The sequence below is a fragment of the Notechis scutatus genome, chromosome 2, assembly GCF_049901735.1.
Source record: "Notechis scutatus isolate UNSWTSFEM ecotype Mainland chromosome 2, rNotScu1.2, whole genome shotgun sequence".
NCBI classification, from domain to species: domain Eukaryota; kingdom Metazoa; phylum Chordata; class Lepidosauria; order Squamata; family Elapidae; genus Notechis; species Notechis scutatus.
Window position 1 is genome coordinate 240,185,213 of NC_142010.1, and position 23,760 is coordinate 240,208,972.

At 37.7% G+C, this 23,760-nt stretch overlaps 1 protein-coding gene across 4 annotated transcripts in view; it reads left to right on the forward strand.

Annotated features, from left to right (window-relative positions):
• The window catches only part of PDE4D (phosphodiesterase 4D), a 700,504-nt gene that overhangs the window by 223,939 nt on the left and 452,805 nt on the right, over positions 1-23,760 (forward strand). Inside the window, exon 1 of one of the 4 annotated variants that reach the window (XM_087958381.1) lies at positions 20,656-21,181. The exons of the other annotated variants lie outside the window; for them this stretch is intronic. Within the exon in view, the coding sequence (XP_087814507.1) occupies positions 20,724-21,181 (458 nt within the window). The 5' untranslated portion in view covers positions 20,656-20,723. Of the gene's footprint in view, positions 1-20,655; positions 21,182-23,760 lie in introns of those variants that run through there. 4 annotated transcript variants of the gene reach the window in all.

A 23,760-nucleotide genomic window follows, 5' to 3' on the forward strand; every position in this document is an offset into this window, starting at 1 on the left:
GTTAATAATTGATTCCATGACTTTACAGGTGACGCAGCATAAAGAGATTGGTCTGTAATTTTCAACTAGGCTGGGGTCTCCCTTTTTGAAGATGGGGGCTTGTGACCATAGTTTTGGCAAGGAGCTGGTCCTGAAAGATTTTTCAAAGATTATGCTTAGAGGTTCTGCTATGGCAGTAGATAGCTTTTTTAAGAAGTAGGCACATATTCTGCCCGGTCCAATAGATAGAGATGGTTTTAGATTGCGTAGTGCTTTTTCAACGTTGTCTTCTGTAAAATCGATATGTATTAGATCATTATAGTTGTCTGTGATTCGACTTGGAAATACTGGGCGTGATCCATTGCTGTTTACAAATACTGAGCCAAAGAATGTGTTACAGAGGTTGGCTTTGATGGTGTCATTGTTGCAGTCTTTACCATTAGGTCCTTTCAGGGGTGGGATGGACCTTGGGTCTTTTAGTTTGTTGTTTACAAAATTGTAGAAAGCACGGGTGGAATTTGTGCGTAGAAGTTGATCCAATAGAAAGGGGTTTCATTCATTGAAAGCCATAGGAAATTGTGTCTTATTCAATGATTCCTGTAAAATGGTGCTACAGAGGATAGTAAGTTCATTTTTCACTGATTTTGATCCAAACAAACTAAATTTCTTTTTTAATAATAATTTTATTGAGCAGATAAAAACTAATACAAACTAAATAAAAAGAAAAGCTGGAAAAGATAGAAAATGCAGTAAAAAAGAATAATACAAAAAGAGAAATAGGATACAAGTATGTATGTATGTATGTATGTATGTATGTATGTATGTATGTATGTATGTATTTATGTATGTATGCATGTATATATATGTATGTAACTTCTTTCCTCACAAGTATAAATAATTTTAACAGTTTATCACATTCTTTTAAAATATAATGAACAATTACTTCATCCAATATCACATCTCTTATCTATCAAGAAATACTTAAAACCTTATCAAGTAAGTAGTAAGAAGTATCAGAAATAACATTTATTTTAATCTTGATTGAATAAACAGCTAATTTTATATTCTTTCCCTTTACTTTTAACAATCTTGGTATTTAATCTATTCAAACATCCTAAAATTTGATGTCTTTTCATTTTTTCTTCTCCCTTCTCACAAAATTCTTGAGAACTTTAATAATTTTTGTATTATTAAACCTTTTGTAAATTCAATATAGGAAAATTATGCAGGCCACTTTCTTGGTTTGTTATTTGTGTAATCCTTTTAACGATTAAGATATCATTCAGATTATTTTGTATGTTCAGTGTAGCATCTTTTTCTATATTCTCTCACTTTCTAAATCCACCTTTAAATCAGTCTCAATCTTGTCAGATATAATTTGTTCCTCTTTCATAACATCGTATAAACAGAATATATTTATAGAGGCAGACCTTCTTAAAATTAACTTCTGTGTCCATTGTTCAAAATATTCAATATTTCCAATGTTAAGATATTTTACTACATTCTGTATTAAAAGCATGAAAAGGTGTTCTTCTCCTTTAATTGCAATATTTAATTCCTTTGAGCTATTTCTAGGTGGCAATCTCAAAATCCCATCATATTGGTTTTTTTGTCCAGTGTTCCATATAGTAGTCCACAAAAAAAAAATTATTTTAATTAATTTCAAAATCCCGTTTCAAGTCCATCTAGACTCTTAGTCTGTTTATAACTTTCCAAAAATAACACTCTATTCACTCTTCTGCCATTTATTTTAAAAAATTGCTAAGTCTTTAAATGTATATTTAAACACTACTTTTGTTGTGGATTAAAGGAAACTCACTCAGTGAATGCCATCGAACTTGCCATTCTGAAGATTCTTAATATTTGAAAAGTATTAAATGGGTAGTTCTAAAAGTCATTAAGAAATGAGGCTCTGCAAACTCTTATATCCATATAAACTACATTATAACTGTGAGCATAGTTGGAAACCTTTGACTCCAGCTGCTCCATTCACAGCTGACCTCAACACTCCCAGTTCCAGTGGTCTACTCATGAGGCCACTTGTCCAGAGTACCTATGGGCAGTTCCATGATCTCTCCTTTTTCTGGAGATATTTCATCAGCCAAGACCCATCCCCACTCCTTGAGGATGATGTCTAGCTGTTCAATTTTTGCACATAAATTTCCTTATAACCTTCCTCATGGTAAAATTGACATTTGTTTTCCACAGAAATTTTGTTGGATCTACCCAGATGGGCAGCATAAAAGTTTCTGAGCAACATAGCTTGTATTTAATAGTGCCATCTGCTGCTAAAATATAGCTTGCTGGCAGAATCCTTTTTTTCTTTTCCTGCAGTTGGTGTGTGCCCCACTTCAATGAGGGAAGTTGGGAGTCTCCCTGGTATAATGTGATAGGGACGAGGAATGCAAAGTGAAATCATAATTAAATGGCCAGAAATCTGCTTGATTAATGTTGGATGGAGGCCCATGAATGCAATATTCAACTGTATGAAGCCATAGGAGAGTAAGAGCAATACTTCATTCCCTCAGTCTGAACTGAATACTTCTGAAACAAAGAATATCTGTGTTAATGAAATACCTTGTGGTTTCCCTCCTCCCTGCTGGCTTATTACTTCTTCTATACTCCATAAAATAATTTTGATGCTAGACAGAAACAAAACATTAGTAATAATACTCTCCCACCCCCAATCTTAGTCTTACTGGAGATAAGGAATAATTAATTGTTCCAAATGTTGGGGTTGTCAACTTCGAAAGGACTATGGCTGAGGCCATATTTACCTTTGCTTTGTTTCTTAATTGCCAATCTTTTGGGGGAGAGAAGGAGATAGAAGGAACTGAAATGTGGTGCTTGAGTCCACTAGACAAAACTTCCACCAGACACAGTGTGTGAACCAAGGTCTTGGCAACAAACAACCACTGAGACTGAGGGGGAAGATCCCGCTGGACTGATTGGTTAACATGACCCAAGACACCTGAGGGGGTGGGTGGGAAGTTTCTATTCTTTTTATTACTCCGAAGCAGGGGTGGGATTCTACCAGTTTGCACCTATTCACTAGAACCGGTTGTTAACATTCAAAAGCAGTTCAGAGAACTGGTTGTTAGAAGAAATTACTGGCCTAATTCTGTAAGGAAGGAAGGAAGGAAACATTCTGGTGTTGCTTACAGAAACTGCCTCTCCGTTAACCCTTATTACATTCTTGGCAGGACTAGACTTCCTGTCTCAGGAGCTTCTCTAGAGTTTTTTTCCCTCCTTTGCTGGTATTTTGCTTGTGTGGAGTGACCATTCAAAGTTACAATGGCACTGAAAAAAGTGACTTATGACTATTTTTCACACTTACGACTGTTGCAGCATCCCTACAGTCATGAGAGGCCAGGCGAGGAGATGCGTGCCTCAATGTGAGTGATATTGAGTTGGCCACGGCTAGCCAATAACATGACCACCAAGCCACACCCACCAACTAAGCCACGCCCACAGAACCGGTTGTTAAAAAATTTGAATCCTACCCCTGTTCTGAAGCATGGGAATTATCCAGAGCTAGCTTCAACTTTCTAAGGGCCAATACAATGTACTCAATAAATGGAACTTGAATGGAACTTCTGAGTCCTGATTCATTGGGGTTCATTGCTCGGAACCATTAAAATAATTACATCTGGATATTGCTGTTATATCAGATAAGATAGATGCTTTGTAGCAGATCTATATGATGTCAACTTGAGGGTGAGAAGAGAGAAATATCCACATACTAGTTAGCTGTACTAAAATTAGAATATCAACATAGTCTTGCTTTTAATGGTTTTTGCCTATTGACTTTCAAAGACCGATTTGGAAGTGTAAATTAATCCAACACAATTTTATATCCTGACTACAATTAAGAAGGACCACCATCTGGGATTCAACTTAGTCATCACCCTTTCTTTTCAGCTCTTTTATGACCCTTCAGATTGTGTGCAATTCAAAGCATTGTGGGAGAGGCCAATCTTTCATTTGTTTTCTGACTATTTTTATTTTTTACTCTGAGCAGTTTTCACAGTTGTTTGAACCATATTTTTATATGTGCCTAAATATTCTCTCTATTTCCTTTTTGGGACACAGTATGCAATACACATGAATTTATCTTTTGTGTTACAAGCAAATGCACAGCCACAACATTGTCAGCTTTGTTTCATTAATTTTGGTGATAAATGACATCTGCATTGATGACTTACTGGTATTCCACACCATGATGTGTTTTGGCCAAGCACAGGTAGTCCCTCAGGTAGGGAAGACTGTTGTCAGTGGGTCATTCAGGAAGTAGTAAGGAGGCAAACTTCTCTTGGAAGGCTGCTAATCTTAAGACTGCCATATAGCTCTCTTCAAACAGATGCTTTTTATTGGGCTACGTTGCATTGTAATTCAAGGAAATTAATAACCTTTTGGTTAAAGCTGGGCAAGTCTCTGATCTCAGCAGTTCAGATGAGGTGGCTAAACAAGAGACAGCAGCACCCCTTATTCACGGACAAGACTTTTGTTTTGGCTAACATGTGCAATTCTTTCCTGAAGGGGAAGCGTGTGGGAGCAACATGTTGCTGCAACAATTAGAAACTAAATTGGTCAGAAAATACAGACTTGGCAGCAGATTAAGGTTTCAGTTTGTGTAGATTGCAGTCCTCCCAACAAATTTTCTTCAGCCAGGTCTCCTAGCAGCAGCCCATGGACTTTGCATCTGTTCAGCAGAAATCTTGCAACCCTGGCTAGGTGGCTGACACAGTATTTGCGTCAGGTTCATAACACGCTCTCAGCTCAACTTTTTACATTTGACCGCAAGGCTTAACTTAGTATTCTGTTACTGTTTTTATGCTGCTACAGGTGCTACTGGCATAGCAATAGAAGTTCAACTCAGCTGCCAACACTCTGGTCAGTAGTGATGAGCCTGGACCAATTGCTTTTCTGTTTTCTGCTTGTTTGACTCTCAAAAGTGAATGTATAAACACAAACACTTAATACAGAAGTTCACTGTTTTTAAGAAGAGAAATACAAATCTAACAATGAGTTCTGAGAATATGGGAGAGATTTTATAATAGGCCTTGGCTGGAAAGTTTACTGCTTTTGAAATATGACTGCCAAGGTAAAAGTTGGGGAATATGAATGATACGTAGGGTAGCTTCTCCCAATTGTTTATCTTTTGTGAAATCAGAGTTTTATTATTTTATTATTTTCGGTAGGTTCTTTGGTGGATAATTGGGAGACTGCCCTTTCCATTTTGGCAGAAGGCATAGAGGGAAGATTTCAACATTTTATTGTAGTGAAACCTTTGAGGTTGTACAGCCAAAAACTGTTCAGGGTTTAATAACCTCAAAAACAGTTTATCATTCCTTCCCTTTTTCATTTGAAAATGAAGCTGCTGCACGCATTTTGAATCAGATTAAATTTGACTGTGTTGTCTTTGAATCTCAAATCTCAGATTTGAATCAGATCTTCACATCCCAATGATTATTTTCTGTATTTGTTAAGACAATTCTTTCTGTCACATTAAAGATAGCAGTTTCAAGTGCTGAAAATTGTATATTCAGCCATAGGGTATCAACAACACATCTAAGATGTGTGGCTTGTCTATTTTTCTTCATTTAGTGTTTTTTTTTCCCTTGCATCAGATAACTGAAATGGATAATATCTTCTTGTTCCTTTATTCTCTGCTTTGATACACTATAATTTGAACCATATAGCTATCTTTTTAAATTCTGGCTTGGTTAAGAATTACTTTATAAGATTATATCATGTCTGATAGATTTGTTCATTTTTATTATGTTATCGTTTGTCTTTATGAGGCATCACATTGTTTCATATTTTAATCTTAAGACATCTTATCATGCCCCTGTTGGAATCTGATTCCGAGGGGGAGGCCAAGCAGCTGACAGGGAGTGTGGCTTCGTTGGCTAGGGAAGAAACTGGGGAATGGCACAGTCCGGCTGGGAAGAGCAGAGAAGAGGTAGAGCAAGGCAGAGGGAATTCGGAGGATTCCCCTCTTCATCCTAGGGCACGCAGGGAGGAATGGAAAAGAGAGCAATGTGAGTTGCATGGGTTACAGAGGAGGAAAGGGCCCTGATTCCCTTCATTAGCTGCAGCTGGAAACACCATGTTTAAAAAGGAAGTTTGCGCACAGCAACTTGTTGGAAGCAAATCGTGTATTATCTTGTTTAGTTGAGGCTTATTTGGGTTCCTGGCATCCTCCCAACTGTGTGCGTTTTGTTGGCCTTTGCAGTCTGCAATTCCTTATCCTGCCCTGTCCAGTTAATTACTGCGGCGTGGTTTGTGTGGATTTTTATTTATAGTTTGTATGTACTTTGTTTTTGGACTGAATTTCCTCCACTTAAGACCATTCTTGGGAAAGTTTTTTTTTCTCCAGCTGAAGGTAACTGGACATTGGGGGCAAAGTTGGAAGTACTAAAGGGACTTCTCTTACTTATGTGTTGCCTTTGGCCACGCCCCGGGTCATCACACATCTCCAGATCATATTAGAACATTCGAAGTGACTGAGCATTCTAAATTCAGTTTTGTTAATACGGTAGATTAATTATAGAATGACAAAGTTTTAAAGAATACTTATTGTCCAATAATAATGAAAATATAATACAAATATTGTTGCCTTAGTACAGTCCCAAAGGAAGAATCTGATTTGTCACAACTGATTGATTTTTTCCATTGCAGCAGGAATCTATTCTAGCAGTCTTTCTAACCATGCAAGATGAAATAATACTACAGGGCTTTTGCTGGAGTTAACTGAATTGGGACTATTTAAGGCATTGTGTAATTGTTTTCCTCCAAGGTAATCTTCATTATTTAAAAATGGATTGATTTGTTTAGTTTCCTATACCAGATTAGTACATTTCTTTAAACTGAAATGCTTTTTCTCAGTTGGAAAGATATTGTTTAAACTGTAGTTTTAAGAGTAGAGGGAATTTAGAGATCAGACGTATGTATTGCTGCTCAAAATGTATCTACGCTAAATTATAGATGCCATCCCATCCTATTGTGCTTTATTTCTAATAAACACTAAATAGCTATAAATTAAAACTATTTAAGATTCAAAAAGTGACTTCTGGAATCTTTCAGAAAAATACCAATAAGGAAAGTTCAATTAAGAATGGATATTTGATGATTAACAAAATTGTGAAAGTCAGTGTTTTTCACACTTGGCAATTTTAGAGCTTGTGGACTTCCAGAATTTCCCAGCCAGAGCTTTAAAATTGCCAAATTTGAAAAACACTGGCACAACTCTTTTCTCCAACAACATTTTCTGATTAAAAACCATTACCCCTCTCCCAAATCCATGTTGTATCAGAAAACCTATATTTATGTTTGTCATTTTGCAGTCAGGCCACTTCTGACTGATTCAGAGGGTTAAGAAGTAATATGTAAAATCAACTGGGACTGTCGTGATGATTCATGCATGATTCATCATCTCTTGACTGATGCAAAAAGGAAACTTATGGGTCCCCCTTTACTTTGGCTTAAAAATGCCTTGTAAACTTTTCTTTCAGGACATGATATGGCCTTCCCATTCTCTGCAGCCCATAGTGAATGCTAGACAATTTAAGAATTTTCTAATCCAAGTTAGCTGAAAGGTTTTCCATCTTCTTTTCACTGGGAATAACTCTTTCCATGATTTGTAGCTCGTTAACCATAACTAATCTGATGATGGTGTAAAGGCTGAGATCTGCTTATTTCTTGTGGCCTTATTCAGCTGCTGAGGCATGTCCCTCTCTATTTTGGTTGCAGTGAGTACTGATTGGTTGGTAAGTCATATGTTGATTGGGAAAAACCAACATTTCTCAGCTGCAAAGGCCTTTCATGAAGGCCTCTGAGAGCAAAATAGAGGCGGGAGCGACACGCTCAACTGGTGATAAGTGGACGCAGAAGAAGTGGGCTGGCAGCGGGATCCTGCTGGGCAGGGCTGTTGGTGCCATGAGGTGAGTCAGTGGAAGACATTTCCCCAAAATAAGACCTGGTGCCTTTTTTTGGTGGATAGATAGATAGATAGATAGATAGAGATAGAGATAGAGATAGAGATAGAGATAGAGATAGAGATAGAGATAGAGATAGAGATAGAGATAGAGATAGAGATAGAGATAGATCTCCACCAAAAAAAGGCACCAGGTCTTATTTTGGGGAAATGTCTTCCACTGACTCACCTCACCTCATATATATGTCTTACTTAGACCAGGTCTTATTTTTGGGGAAACACAGTATGAAGTCATATTTTAGAAGTCATGTTTACTCTCCCCTCATAAATCTTCCATGTGGTGTGGGGGAGATCTCTTCATTTCAGCAAGTGCTGTTCTTTATGTAACCAACTAGCACTAGAGGATCTGACAGGAAAAGACAGTCACATCTCTCAGATCTCTCACATGGTGCATCAGTAGGTCATGAGGATATTTGGGAAAGGAGTTTATGATTGTAAAAATCCTTCCCTCCTTCTCCACATGCATGTAATAAAGGTGTAGTACTGGTTGAATCAAAAGAGCTTCAGGATTCTTTCCTACCATCCAATCCCCATCGCTCAGTGAATCCAGGATCACCATGTAATGGATCAAGTTGCTCCATGGAATAATAAAGGGAAACTCTCATGCCTTATCTATGTAGAGTGACAGAGACTGTATGGCTGGACAGGTTTTGTAATCCCAGCTCTATGGATCAGGCAGGTGATCCACAAGAAGAGTAGGACTGTCCTTGCAAAACAGGAACAGATTCTTCTGCCCCACTCCTCATCCTTGCAGACTACCTTCTAAAAATGGCCAAATCAACCATTCCAGCTGACACTTAAAATCGCTTTTGCTCCCAGCCCTACCCCAAGCTAAAAAGAATGATTAGTGGATATTTTTCCCACTGGCAGGTAAACCTTGCAGTAAATTGTTACAACAGCACCATTCAGTACCTTCATTAATGAGGCAGAAAAGTGTTGGTCCATGGAGGCAACCAATAAATGCTGGCATACTTTGTATCACTTCGTGGACTGGAGAACAGCGTATTAAACCAGCAATCTCAGTGTGTCTATTTCTTAAAACTCACTACTTAAGCTTTTACTTTTTTCAGACTGCAACGAAGCAGGGAAAAAGAACAGAATGCAGCTACTTTGCTAACAGAGTTACTCTTTAATCAGATATGGTTCATCTGGCTCCCCATCCAATACTTTGGGAGAAATGTTGATTCTTTGTTTACAGATATAATCCAATTCTCTTTTCTTTTTAAAGGGAAGAGGTACAGATATTCATATTGTTTAAAAAGCAGGGTTTGAAAGAGCCTTGTTCCTAAACCACTACACTTAGTTCTCTGAGACTGGACAGGCTCCCTCCAAAGGGCACTTACAAAGTTTCACCACAGATTACTGAACAATACTTATTTCTATTTTTATATCCAGGCCATAAAAACTGGTCTGGCAGGGAAAGTTTTGGCACATGAAATTGCCTAGATTTTATCCCCTTTGGAGAGACAGGTTTTATATATTAATCAGACATGGACATTACTTTGCCAAGATTGCTATGTTTCTTTGAATTATTTTAAGCTCATATTTTTTTTTATCCCAACACTAGCTGCCTTCTCTCTATTGTCCTCTGATTCTTTGATTGTCTCTGATTTCTGAGACAATCTGAGGTCTTATTTCTACTTTTATATTATGTGTTCAAAGCATTTAATGAGTTCTTTATCCGCTTTTTCAAGGTAACTCTCGATCATTTTCCCCAGCACAACAATCCAAAGCTACCAATTTCTTTTCAGTTATCTGTTCTGATGGTTTAGCTATTGTCATTTTTGCAAGTGAAAAAAATCATAGCCTTGACATGTTTATATTTTTATATCTGTTCATTGTAGCATTTTGTTAAATTTGTTGTCATCTTTCTTTCAAGTAGCAGTTGCCTCTTTGTCTCATGGCTATAATCATAATTTTTATGAACATTTGAGCCTAGGAGGATCAAATCCATTATTACTTCAAGTTCTCCATCTATTTGTAGGTGGTTGGCATTGCCTCTTGTCATGACCTTAACATTTTAAGATACGGAATAGCAGATCAGGTTTTCATTTCCAGTCCTTCGTCTTCAACAAAGCATCCCTTAAGTCTTTTTCACTTACAACTGCCTAAAGTCTGACTGGCAGTAGATAAAGCTATGCCATCAATCTGAAATTGTTGACTTTTCTCCCCTCTACTAATATAATTCCAATGTCAAGTGCATCATTTCTCACAATATATTCTGTATGTAAGTTAACTAGATGAAATGCAATATACACACTCCTCGGTGCACACTTTCCCCAACTTTAAAATCTTTAGTTCCTTTGCTCCATGTTGCATTCTAATTATTGCTTCTTAGTTATCAAACACACTCTTCGATAGATAGGTGAAGTGGCCAGTTTTTAAGAGTTAGCTATGTTAGTTAATCTAAGATAGCTAATCCTTATCGAATGTCTTAGTATAATCTATAACCTTTTTCTTTTCTTTTATTTTATTATGGTCTTAAACCAGACTCCATACATAAAACTTGGTCGTAAAAGAAAAAAATAATAAAGACATGCATCTAATCTACCAGGGCTACAGTGATGCAATAAATCCTTAAATACTAAAAAGCCATACTTTTCAATTCTGTATGTCACCTTCAAGATCAGCCAAGCAAAAACAAGAATCTTTTCTGCAACTTTCTTGCCTTTTTTTATCCACTGGGTGTTCACAATGTGATTGAGATGCCTGGGTCATAGCTGCATATATTTTAGAAGTTTAAATTGCAAAATCTTGGGCATTCATACTACTATGTGAGTTAAATATATTTTTTCATTAGTTTGGGCACTCTTTAGCCCTGCTCTGCCTTGGTATTAGAATATAAACCAATCTTTTCTCTTCTCTGGACTACTACTGTGAATTCTGTATCTACTCACAAACTGCAGGTACACTTCAATTGTATCATCTTTTATTATTTTAAACAGTTCAACAGTATTATCAGGTATTATCAGTTCCCATGGTTTTGGTATTACCAAAATTTTCTTAATCTCATTTAAGTTCATTATCTAAAATGTCTGAATATAGTTAAGTAATCAAACTTTTATACTTATATATCACTGATTTGGAACATTCTTTGTAGAGCTCTTTGATATAAACCATCTCTTCTTTATGTCTATCCTCACTAGTAAATCTTAAACTTCTTGTCTTTTATCAAGTTTCCCTTGTGTTCTCTGTTTTAATGTTATAAAACATAGAGCAATAAAATTCTGTTGTTTAATTTTATCCTCTATTTCTCTGCAGTGCTTACTTAGATATGGTTTCTTGTCTTTTCTTGCTCATCTCTGGAATTAAAATTCAGGTTTACTTGGGCTCTTCTCTCCCTCCCTTTCTCCCTCCTTTCCTTTTTCTGCTATGAGTAGAATGTTATTTTCACCTGTTTTTGCATTTTGTATTTGGGATATCATTTCCTCAGGAATTAATACATAATTAAAATCTTTTTTTCATTGTCATAACATATTTGTATGGAATATTGCTGAAATTGTATTTGATGATTTTGTTTTCTTTAGCTTAAGTTGTAATTTTGGAAGAAGTAGTTCAAGATCTGAGATGCAATCAATAAGAAGTCTTTTTTGGGGGACTTCTGGTTTGAGCTTCTTCGGCGACAGACCGAAACCTCGTCTCTCCGAGGCTTCGATCCGTGCTGGCTGCTGGAGCACCCCAAGCCAGCTGGTTTTGGGGCTAAGCCACCCTGTAGAGGTGGTGAAGAGGGGTGAGACTGCCTGCAGGGTTGAGGAGAGCCGCATCTCTCCTCCCCAGCTGGCCATTACTCCCTTTCCTGAAGGTGGTCAGAAATGGCCACCACAAAGAAGAACTCGACCGGAAAAGAATGTGCAGGAGGAAGATAAGAAGATAAAATTTTGGTTGACCGGGTCAAACAGCAAAAGCAACAAATAAGGTACCCTGGAATTTAAACTTAACAAATTGTTCCCAAAGAAGATTTTGAAGCTGCGAAGGAGAAAGAGAAGGGAAAGGATTAGGTTTTTTTTTCTTCTCTTCCTTATACTTATTGCTAAGAGACTTAAGCAAGAAATTGAAAAAAAATCCACTTTGACATTAATAGGCATCTAAGCTGAAAATAAAAGTCAAAGGGATAATAAAGATTTCTGGACATTTAAAAGTTTTTAAAAGCAAGGAAAGGAGAAAAAAAAGAATAAAAGGGGAGGATCTGGAAAAATGGAGAAGACTGCCTGGAATTAAGGAATGGAACTGTAATTAAAAGGAACTTACAGTGAAATTTTAACAAGATTCCTCAAAGATACATTTTAATTGAAACTTGGTAATAAAATAATAGAACCCCAGGAAGAGAAAGTGGAAAAAAGAAGCAAGTAGAAACAGCCTTGGATTATTTGGATTATTTGGTGATTTTTGGTTTTTGCATCTAGATGACTAAAATTAACTGGGTGCTTGTTTAAAAGTTTTTTAAATGGTATCACTGTTTGAAGAACTGAAAACGGAACTTTAAAAAATGGAAAGAAGATGCACAAGAAGGGAGAAGTTCTTTTGGCTTTGTGTTTCAATTCTTAGAAATGGAGATCTGGAACTATGAGAAGCAACAAGAAACACTTGCAGAACAAGAAGATTGGGACAAAGAAGAAGCCATCTTTAATGATCAAATAATTTTAAGTGGGGGGAAAAAAGAAAAGGGGGAAAGAGAGTGAAAGGTTTAAGACAAGAAAAAACAACCAAAAAGAAGAACAATTTGAAAGATAAGTATAATATTAGAAAGCAAAGAAGAGGGGATTACAGATGAGAGAGTTAGTAGAGAGACGAGGGGGTAAAAAGGGGAGGGAGAAGAAGAGGGGGAAGAAGGCAAGGAAAAGAAGTTGTAAAAAACAGAAACAAGAAATGGAGAAACAGAGAAAAGATATAAGGATTGTAACCATAAGCTTGTTTAGAGATAATGGGTGAAAATTTAATTGCAAAAGGGATTCTGCAAAGGTACATAAGATAGCATTGTTATATTACAAATAGAAATAATTTTAGAAAATATGATGATGGATAAAATATTTACTGTAATGTAGTGGGATGTTTGTTAATAAATAAATGAATTAAAATGATTGAGAGAATTAAAAGGGAACATTTTTAATTATTAGTAATGATTTATAAAAATATAAGTGAGAAATATGGAAAAAAAGAATTAACTATGGAAAGTTTATAAGTATTCCCAAGGAAGTATGATATTTAATTGAAAAGAAATGTTAAAGATGTTAAGATTTTAATGCATATTAATGATAGAATTGAATTGGAATGGAATGTGTGTTTTATTTACATATACATACATACATACATACATACATACATACATACATACATACATAATTTTTTCTTTTTAAGAATATAGTCTCTATTTTAAGAATGTACCAAGCAGAACTCGATTTGAAGTTATGTATTATATTGAATGCTATAATCTTAAAGGTATACATTGAAGCTTAAATAAGAGTTTGAATGGATAAAATTAAAGGATATAAAGGTGTCATACTCTAATTGGTAACTACAGGGGAAAAATTGCTTAATAAGAAAAGATAGTGTGAAATTGAAACAGGACAGACGAAAGTATAAATATAATGATTTGAATTGAGATGAGATAATTAAAACAAAGTTGAGAAAATTAAAAGAGGGGAAAAACTATGTAGAAAATATAAAATGGTAATAAGATATGGAATAGAATATAATAATGAGCATGAAATTGAGTGTTGTGTCTGTATGAAGAAGTGATAACCTGGGACCATGCTATTTTCAAAAAAGATGTTTTATTTGTATTTTGTTTTTGTGAAAACCCAAATAAAATTTTCAAAAAAAAGAAGTCTTTTTTATGACTGAAAATAGCTTCTCCATCTTCACTTACAGAGTACATAATCAGTTTGATTTTGATGTAGTCCTTTGGTGATGTCCATTTGTAAGGTCATCTTTTAGATTGTTGGAAAAAGATATTTGCTATAAATATTGAATTTTCTTAGCAAAACTATGTTTCCTGCTTTGTTTCAGACACAATTTTTCCATTACTCCAGTTTTTTTTACTTTCAGCTGCAGAATTCTAATCACCTATAGTAAGTATATCATTTTTATATTCTTATTGTATTGACAAGCTGCAGATCATCATAAAATCTTTCCATTTCTGCTTCCTATGCATCTGTGGTTGAGGAAAGACTAGGATCGCCATAATATTAATTGGCTTGTCTTGGGCTCAAACTTATATCATTGTATCATTTTGAGGAGTTTTATCCAATCTCTACCTTTGACAATTTTCTATTAATAACATAACTATACTTTTTCCTCTACGATTTTCTGGTCTTCAGTAAAAGATCTTTCTGTCAGGATGTTTCCAGTATGTCAATATTCTCTCTTGACATTTCTGCTCTAACAATCTCCTTAGTTCATGGATCTGACATTCCACTAGCAGTGGGTCTCATATCATTACGATACTACATTTTTCTTTTACCTATGGACACATCAGCAATTAAATATCCTTTTCAGCTTTAATCCAGCCAATGATAGACACTTTAACCCTTCATACATGTGTTCTACACTTCTCCAGCAGCTTATTGGATATTTCTTCCAGTATGAATTGGTTGAGAATATCTATTTTGTTTTCTTGGCAGATTCTTAAGTGGCTTGCCATTTCTTTTCCCAATGTAATTCATATAGTCTGATTTCTTGTCTGACTTTCTTGTCATGAGTGATTCTTTTGGGGGGTCATTGAGATGTATCAGTCCTTTCACAACTATCAATTCCCTAATGTAAATTAGTTATATAAGTAAAAATGTTATAGTGACTACCTGTGGTAAACACTCCTTTAAGAAAAGTTTGATGCTAAATAGGTGACTATTTAGATATTTCTACAGTATGTAATATTCTTAGCAGTGGTAATGAAGTTTTCTCCCAACCTTCCAGTATTCTTTTTCAACTTCTCAAGTGGCCTAAAGCCCTGAGATTGCTTGGTTGTCTCCAATCCAAATAATAAGACCAAACTTAGATTTAAAGAAAGAGAAGGGAGAGAGAGAGAGAATGAATGCATGCTTAGGGTCTGCTACTTGTCATGAAAAATGTCCAGATCTCAAAAAAAAAAAAGTGTATTTTAATATAATCTAATATGTTAGCACTAGTTCTAAATGTGAGTAAGGTGATAAATGAATCAAAGGTAATAAAGGCTAACAATTGACAAAGGCTAAGTGGTGGAAGGCTTATATAAAGAAATTGAATATGCCTTATGTTGTTGTTTTCAAATTGCATTTGTATCTTGCCCTTTTTCTGGAGTTCAAGGCAACATATCATTTTATCCCCTAACAGCAATTATCTGAAGCTAGTTGGGGTGAGAGACACACTGGAGCCCAGTGAGCTCCACGGTTGTGAGAGAACTTGAACCTGGGTTTCTTCTGTCCTAGTCCAATACAGCAATCACTGTTATTTCAGATACTCTCTAATCCATATATTATTGAAATAGTTCTCATAATAGTAACATGGAAATGGAGACAAAATCACTTCAGAAAGGTGGTGTAATATTTATTTCAAGCACAGGTGCTACAGTTTTGATTCTTCCCATGACATCCTTTCCTTCCAATATTGTTCTTCCGTTGTGATTCTGTTAGTTTAATACAGAAATATGTCTTAGGAAATCAGTATATTGATTGCTCTGGCTTTTGTCCAAGGTCAGAGAATTTGATGTCCTTCAGCTTATTTGGGCTTCAATACTTCAGCATGACTGATGACAATAAATTGTAGTCCAAAACTTTTGAGGCTAACAAATTGCCTGCCCTGTCTTACTATCAAGACCTTTATTATTTTATAAAATGGCATGTTTCTGAAAAAAGATACCAGACATTCTGATTTATGCTGCAATTTTATTCATATTTAGCTGAACGTAAATGGCATTCAATTTGGAAGCCGGTAAAAATTAATGAAGCTTCGAATATAAATGCCATTGACTTCATTGGATCCATCAAAATATGGTCAACAATAGATCAAACCTAATGAGACTTATTTTTGTGTAAGCATGCAAAGTTGTGTGGTTAATCAATAAAGGAATTTGCTTTTGTTTGCCTCTCAGTCCTAAGACTATGAGACAAAATAAGAGACACAATTAGCAAAAATCATTATTGTAATAAATACCAGCACCACAAATAACATGCATGTAAAGTAAAGTGAGAGTGCCAATGACTTAGCTCAGGGAACTGGTAGCAGCAACTTGGTTTTTCTATTTACTTTTATTCTCCTCATAGGCTTCTCCTGAGCATGAAGCTAGACTGGTATGGAAAACAGCTATATGAAATAATACCTAGAATGGTTGGGAACAAATGCACCAAAGAAAAAAGCAGGCCACATGCCACCAACCTTTTTCTAACATGTCTTCCATCTTTGGACGACCAATTTCTTAAAATAGAAAAACAATAAAAAACAATTGTGTTATGAAATGAAATGGTTTGGGCTGCTATAAAAAATAAAAGACAGTTGTCAGTAAGTTTGCACAAATTCTTGAAATTCTTAGCTGGTTGGATTTTGCCTTATGAAACAGTATAACATAATTATCTTTTATCTGTACTATCCCTAGACTAAATTATACTCTTTCATTCTAACTATTTGCAATTTCTGTATTATTTATGGCATATATTATTTTCCATTGGAAATATATGTGTTGTAAATCCTAAATATAATAGTCAGGAGCAAGACACTGACTCTTTGAAGCAGAGAGTAAGAGTTTTGACACTAAAAGAACATTTTCTCAGAATTTGAAGTTTAAAACTCTGCAAAACTTGTGGCCTAATTAAACATAGATGTCTTTCTTTTGGGAAAGGTAAATGTATCTCTTGTATAATCTCCCAGGCAAAATCCCAAACAAATGTTTGCATATACATATATAAAAACACAACCCTTCCCTTCTAATGCATCAGGAAAATTAATCACTAAAGAACTGTGGAGAAAGGAAAGATCAAATTCCTGCATGTAGCTCTCTTCTCGCAAAAAATGGAAGTGTCAATCTCTATTCAATCTCCATCCCAGATAGTTTTGATCTGACATGGAACAGAATAAATAGGTTTCTTGCTTTTCTCAGCAATCAATCATATATAATTCCTTGTATAATGAGACATTGTTCTTGATATTCAGAAGAATGGCTATCCTAATGAATGCTCATGGCTAATAGCCATTAATAGTGCTATTCTGTCTGGATAAGTGTTATATGCTCTATTACAGGGATGTCAAACTTAAGGCCTGGGGGCTGGATCTGGCCCATGAGGTGCTTAGATCTGGCCCATGGGGCCACCCTGGAAACAGCAAAGGACCGGCCCATGGTGCCTCTGTCAGGGAAAACAGAGCTTCCGAGGACAATCCACGGCCCTCTCAAGCTCCGTTTTTGCTGGCAGAGGGTTGCAGGAAGCCGTCTTAGCTGAAAATAGAACTCAGGAGCCTGTTTTTGCTGCCAGAGTGCTTGGGCCACTACAGGTGTCCCCGACATGAATATCGAGCTGGCCACTCCCCTCCTGGCCACACCCTCTGCCCCCCCCCCCAAGTCAAACACAACCCTGATGTAGCCCTCAATGAAATCATGTTGGACACCCCTGCTCTATCACAACCTCTGTTGAAAAGTATTCAGAAGCTTCATTTTCATTTTGGAAACATTTTGGAAATGCTGGTATCAGAAGTGTTCTTTATTTTCCCAGAATATAGGATAGGAAATAATGATAAAAATGGACAAATTCCATAACAGTAGGTAAAATTTCCTAGGCTTTCACCTGAGTACACAATAGAGTTCCCTTCACTGCAAGGAATTTAAACTCTAAATGAGCAGACAGTTGGACTCTGATCTATACGGCCCTTCCAGTTTCAGACTGATTATAGGGAGCTTATGACTTCCCTATTAAAACAGCTCCACTGCTACAAAATGATATCTGGATGCAGTTCAAAATGCTGCTGGACAGAGAAAGCTTTACATGCTTTGGGACTGAGAAAGAATCATATACTCTTTCATAGGATGAAATAATGATTCACTTAAGACCTCTTTGTATTTATTATTCAGTGAAAGAATTCCATCTCTAACATAATTTGAATGTGGCTTAAACAAATAAAACTGTACTATATAACTCCATGAAATGTGACTATAATACATGGTTAATTCTGCTTCTTGTATTCCTCTAGTACTTCTAACTGAAATGTTTTCATGAGTTAATTAAAAATAGATGAATAAATGAACTGTACACTGTCACATTAAAATTTACAGTGATGAATTACAATTTCTTAGCAGCTTTTGAAGGGTCTTTGGAAATTATATCCAAGCATTGGGGAGCAAATGGAGTTGTGCAGCCTTGTTCAGTGTCTCTTTGATTTTGTCTGTGGTTGAGTCGCTAAGGACTGGATGTTCTAATGAATATCAAATGAAAGCTGTTTTTCCTTTACTCCTTTTCAATCTCTTCACATCTCCCCTGCTAGGCCTGAAGAGAATGGCAAGATTTCTTTAACAGTTTGATTGCAGACATGAGCAAGAATTGTATTAGAAGAAAGGAATTCTTATTGTCCAAAGACTGGGTTTGTGTGAAGTCTTCCAAAAAGCTAGTCAAGAATAATTGTAACCAAATTTAATATGTTAAGTGGATTTAATTGCTAGTTCTTTATCTGCTTAAGTCTATTTTGTAAATACTGCATATTGACTGCAGCATTACAGATTCACTTGTACTGTTTGTCAGTACCTGTGTGAACACCTCCATTCTATGTCACAATATTTTAAATCCCAAGGATTTAAAATGTAGCGTTTCATTACTGTGAAGGCAAAGAGGAATTAAAATAAAAAATAAAAAAGTAGTGCTATGATATGTGGGAATGATTGGTTACATATCTTTGAATATAATTTAACTATTGAATCAGATTTAATGATTAAAACCTGCTGGTTAACAGTTGCTACACTATAGCAAATTATTTTTTAATAGTCATTATAATTACTATCAGTTAAGCTACGTTTTAACACACAGAATTATGTTTTGGGTTTAAACAATTCCATTTACTATTTAATAATTAAATTTTCTCAAACATCACCCTGGTCCATTATACAGAGTTTACTTTATGGGTGCACTAATCATGACTCCAAAACGTATTCTCAGTTGCTATAATCGTCCTAAGCAATTATTTGCTCAACTACAGTTAAGTAAGACGAAGGAAGGTTCACACAACGTGTTAAACAATCCTCATTAGCTAATGATCCAGCCTACATCTACTTTGCCTGACTATTTCTTCTTTTTTTCTTTTTTAAAGAAATTCTTCTCACGTAGCTGACTTTGCCACGGAACTTGCTCGTCAACAGAACTATTTAAACCGAAATCATTTTTCCGCACCGTTTTTTAAAAAACCGTTTTCTGTCTATTTTATTTATTTTTTTATTTATTTTGATTTGTCAATTGTTTACAAGATAATAAGTACAAGTGTATACATAGTTGTGAATATATGAAATGGGTACATATAAGAAAAATAAAAGAATAAGAGAAACAATAGGACAGGGACGGTAGGCACGTTGGTGCGCTTATGCACGCCCCTACAGACCTCTTAGGAAAGGGGTGAGGTCAATAGTAGACAGTCTAAGGTTAAAGTCTCTCTCTCTCTCCCTCTTTGGATCTCCAAAAGTTCAGAAATGACTGGTTTATGATGAAAGTGCTCCACCCAATCTTCACCCTGAACAGTGGGCACAGACATCGCTTTAATTAAAATAAGTAGGGGGCGTGCATAAGCGCACCAACGTGCCAACCGTCCCTGTCCTATTGTTTCTTTTTTTCTTTTTTTTCCTTACTCGTATCCATTTCATGTATTCATAACCACGTTGATACTAATACCTGTTATCTAATCATGGCTTGACAAAACAAAATAAATATAAATAAGTAAATAAAAACATTGGCAGGGTTGATTCACAGAAAAAGACTGCTGGTGGGGAGGGGGCGGGAGAAGAAAGAGGGACGGGAGAAAAGAAGCGCGCGCTTGCGCGCTCCTGGCATGTTGCCATTTGGAGGAAGCTTTCAAAGCGGGAACGCTTGGCGAGGCTGAATGGGGAATCCTTCCCACCCAACCCCTGCAAACAGGAAGAAAACCACCACCCCTCGACAAGCCGGGGAAGACCCTGAGGAGGAGCTAAAGAACCGCGGCAGCGCTTGCTCCCCCAACCCACTCTTCAGTTTCGCAAGCGACGTCGACTTCGGGTAACTTTCCGACCCGAAGTCACCTCCCCGCCACCAGCCCCGAGGCGACGAAGGGGGAGAGAGGCGGCCATCCGTAGCAAGCCTGGCTTAAAAAGAAGAGGGGGGGGGAAGCGGGGTGGGAGGCCAGCGGGACAGAAAAGGAAGAAACCGAGCTCGGGGAGGCGAAAACCTCTCTTCTGCTGACCTGCCTGGCCTCAGCTCGCTTCTAGGGGCGGCGGAGGCTCTGCCCTTTTGCGCCTCGCGGTATGAAGCCGGGCGACGTCGTCTCCTAGCGGCCAAGGGAGAGGAGCAAGCGCGGGCGTTGCTCGGCCGCCACTCGGCAACAGCGCGAGGCGGGAACTGTCCAACTTTTCAGCAGCGCAGTTTGCCTTCCTCACCCTCCAAGCCGGGCGGCCGAGCGCAGGGAAGGAAGGGGTCGCGGCTCCGGCTGGAGCGGGCGAGGGAGCGGGCGCGAGTGCCGGGGGGGGGAGGAAAAGCCGGCCGCCGCCGCTGCCGCCTCTCCGAAGAGCGACGACCGCAGCCGTGCCTTGTCTTCAGCCCTGCCCCACCGCCAAAGCATGGAAGCTGAGGAGAACCGCCCCAACCTGACCGAACCGGCGCCCGGCGGCGGCGGCGGCGGCGGCGGCGGTAGCGAGAAACTGCCGGCGCCCAAGCATCTTTGGCGGCACGAGCACCACTGCCGCTACCAGCTCCGGCAGCAGCACCACTTCCTCGTGCACCAGCCGCAAGCGACCCAACACCAGCCGCCGCCGCCGCCGCCACCGCCTCCTCCTCCTCTCCCGCCGCCGCCTTCGCCACCCGCTGCTTCTCTCCCTCCAGCCTCGCGGGGTCGCGTCGTCGGGGGCGGCGGCGGCGGCGGCGGCGGCAGGGTGAGGCACCGCGGCTATTCGGACACGGAGCGCTACCTCTACTGCCGAGCCATGGACCGCGCGTCCTTCGCGCTGGAGACCGGCCACCGGCCCGGCTTGAAGAAATCCAGGATGTCCTGGCCCTCGTCCTTCCAAGGCTTCAGACGGTACGCGGGAAGGGCGAGGGCGAGGGGGAAAGGGGGCTCTGCGCGGCGGCGGCGGCGGCCGGGGCCATTTCACTTGCCCTCTGCCATCCTTTCCCTTCCGACAGGTGAGGGAAGAAGTCAAGGGAGAAGCTTTCGTGGGGAGGGAGGGCTGGAAGAGGCACGAAGCCAGGCAAGGGAGGCTTGCCAGGAACCGGGCGCTGGGAGGTCAGAGCGCTGAAGGAGAAGCGGATTCCAGACCCTGCGGAAGACGTGCCGGAACTGGGTGGGATCGTTAGAGCGGCTGTAGGCGCTGGGCATCTGGACGTGATATGTAGGCAGCTGCTGTGCCTTGATTTTTTTTTTTTTTTTGCCCAAAGCAGGCCGAGTTTAAAAGAGAAAAGGGGGGGGGGAGCAAGGAAACACTGTTCCTTTTGCTCTGCAAACATACAACAAAACTACATATGTCTATATATGGCATACATGGATACTTGTACGTGTGTATGTGTGTGTGTGTGAATTAAAAACTAGATATGTGTAACCAAGTCTGAGTGTGAAACAATAATCAAGATCACTCATGTTATGAATATCTTACCAGGGTAGCATTACAAACCTTATCATCAATCTGCTACCCTCCAGGTGTGTCTACTGTAGTGTACATCCTCCTCTGAAATAACAGCCATTGGCACCAAATTGAAAAAAGGCAGGATTAAAACCTCACATTTGGCAGCAAATCTTCAGTAAGGGCTTTCTGTGTTCTTCCTCTTCCTTCCTCTTCTCACTTTCCTCAGAAGCATATATAGTATATTGCTTTATTTTTTAAAAAAATATATATATCCAATAATCACTTGCTTTCTTTGCTTTAGTGAACATTCTAGAAGTTAAAGCTTTAAAATACCACCCCTCCCTCTCAAAATGAGATGACTGCAGCTTGATGGATAAGCACACAGCTGGTCTTTCTTGGATGCTGTTAGTTGATTTCGGGGGAAAGGCAGGGAGAAAGTGAGTCAGAGGTTGTAGTTGTTGCAGAAATATAGTAGCTGATAGATCAAAGGGTGACATCACTCTTTAAGGAAAACTTCCTCTGGCAATCAGCAAAGAGCTGCTAGTGGCAAGATAGAATAGTTTCATTTACATTACCTAATTTTGCTTGAAGTGAGCAGAACTATATCATTTTCATTTACATATTTTATGAAGAATGTGGGGGAAAATTGTCATCTTAGTGTTTGCTCTACATTCTTCAAAATCTGGGTTAGTGTGCTCTAGCTAAGGACTGTAATACAAATATCGGATTTTGTCATGCGCCACATCTCATATAATCTTGTCCAAAGTGGTGTCATTGTGCTGTTCTTGAAAAGAAGGAAGGAGTGACCAAAAGATATTATGTTGAATATTTCCACATTCTTTGTAATCATTGTCATTTTGGAGATGAACCATCACTTAGTGCTACAGATTACAAATTAATGTCATTTTTCTTTCTCTTTAACAGGAATTGAACATTAGAACAACTGTGGTTTTAAACTTTCCTACAGTTACTTTGCTAGAAGGTAAACAATTCATGTGGGCTTCCAGCTTTAATGACTTATGGGATCTTCTATTATGCCAATGGCATAAGTAACAGGCTTCATCTGACCCCAATAATGGCTGGATACTGGTAGAAAGTTTTCTAGGTGTAGTGGGCAAGTGACCTTATGAAGCATAGATGCCAAGGTAGATTGTACTGGCAACCATGCCTCTCTTTCAGTTCTCTTTATTCTACTGGGACTTACTGGGATAGGATATGCAGATTTCATACATACTGTGGTGGAAAGAGGATTATTTATGGAAAAGAAACATGCTTTGAAGAAAATATTGGTACAGTTTTCAGTGGGTGATTATAAAGGATGAGGAACTGAAAAATAAAAAGCATTTAATTCGGATTCATATTTAGTCATATTAAAAGAAAACTCACTTGAATCAAAGGCACTTAATAATGCATACCTAATTTAAGTCTAATGTATTTGAATTGTTTGTTTGTTTTATTTTGGTACTCTTTAAAAAAAAAAGAAAATAACTTCTTTCTAGCTGTGTCTTTATTAGAATTTGGTAATAATAAGAATGTGATACTGATTTATTCATACTTACAATAGACATATCAATATTAATGAACCTAATCTAAGAATGAGTAAATTTGGTTGCGACCTCAATTCCTTTTACAAATAACCAAGTTTCACCAGTGTGTCATTTATTTGATATTTCCTACTGCTCGATCTTCAGTTGCATTTATATAATCATTCTTGTTTCATTTAAAAAAGAGCTATATTGAAAAAATATTTTGTTCTTGTATTTTGGAGGAAAATGATCTAATGTGACATTTCAGTTTCTGAAACACAAGACATTTCTACAGAGCATAATCAAAACATTCTAAAAATACAGAGGTCTTCGGAGACTTTAAATGTAACATAAAACCGGGCATTTTCAACTTGGCAAGATTTAAACTAGAAAAAGTACATTTGGAACTACAGTATTTTACAAGTTAATATAGTCTGAATTGTAAATATATTTCATAAAAAGTTAACTTCTTTAGGGTATTTTAAACATTTTTATGAGTAAGCTTTTCAAAC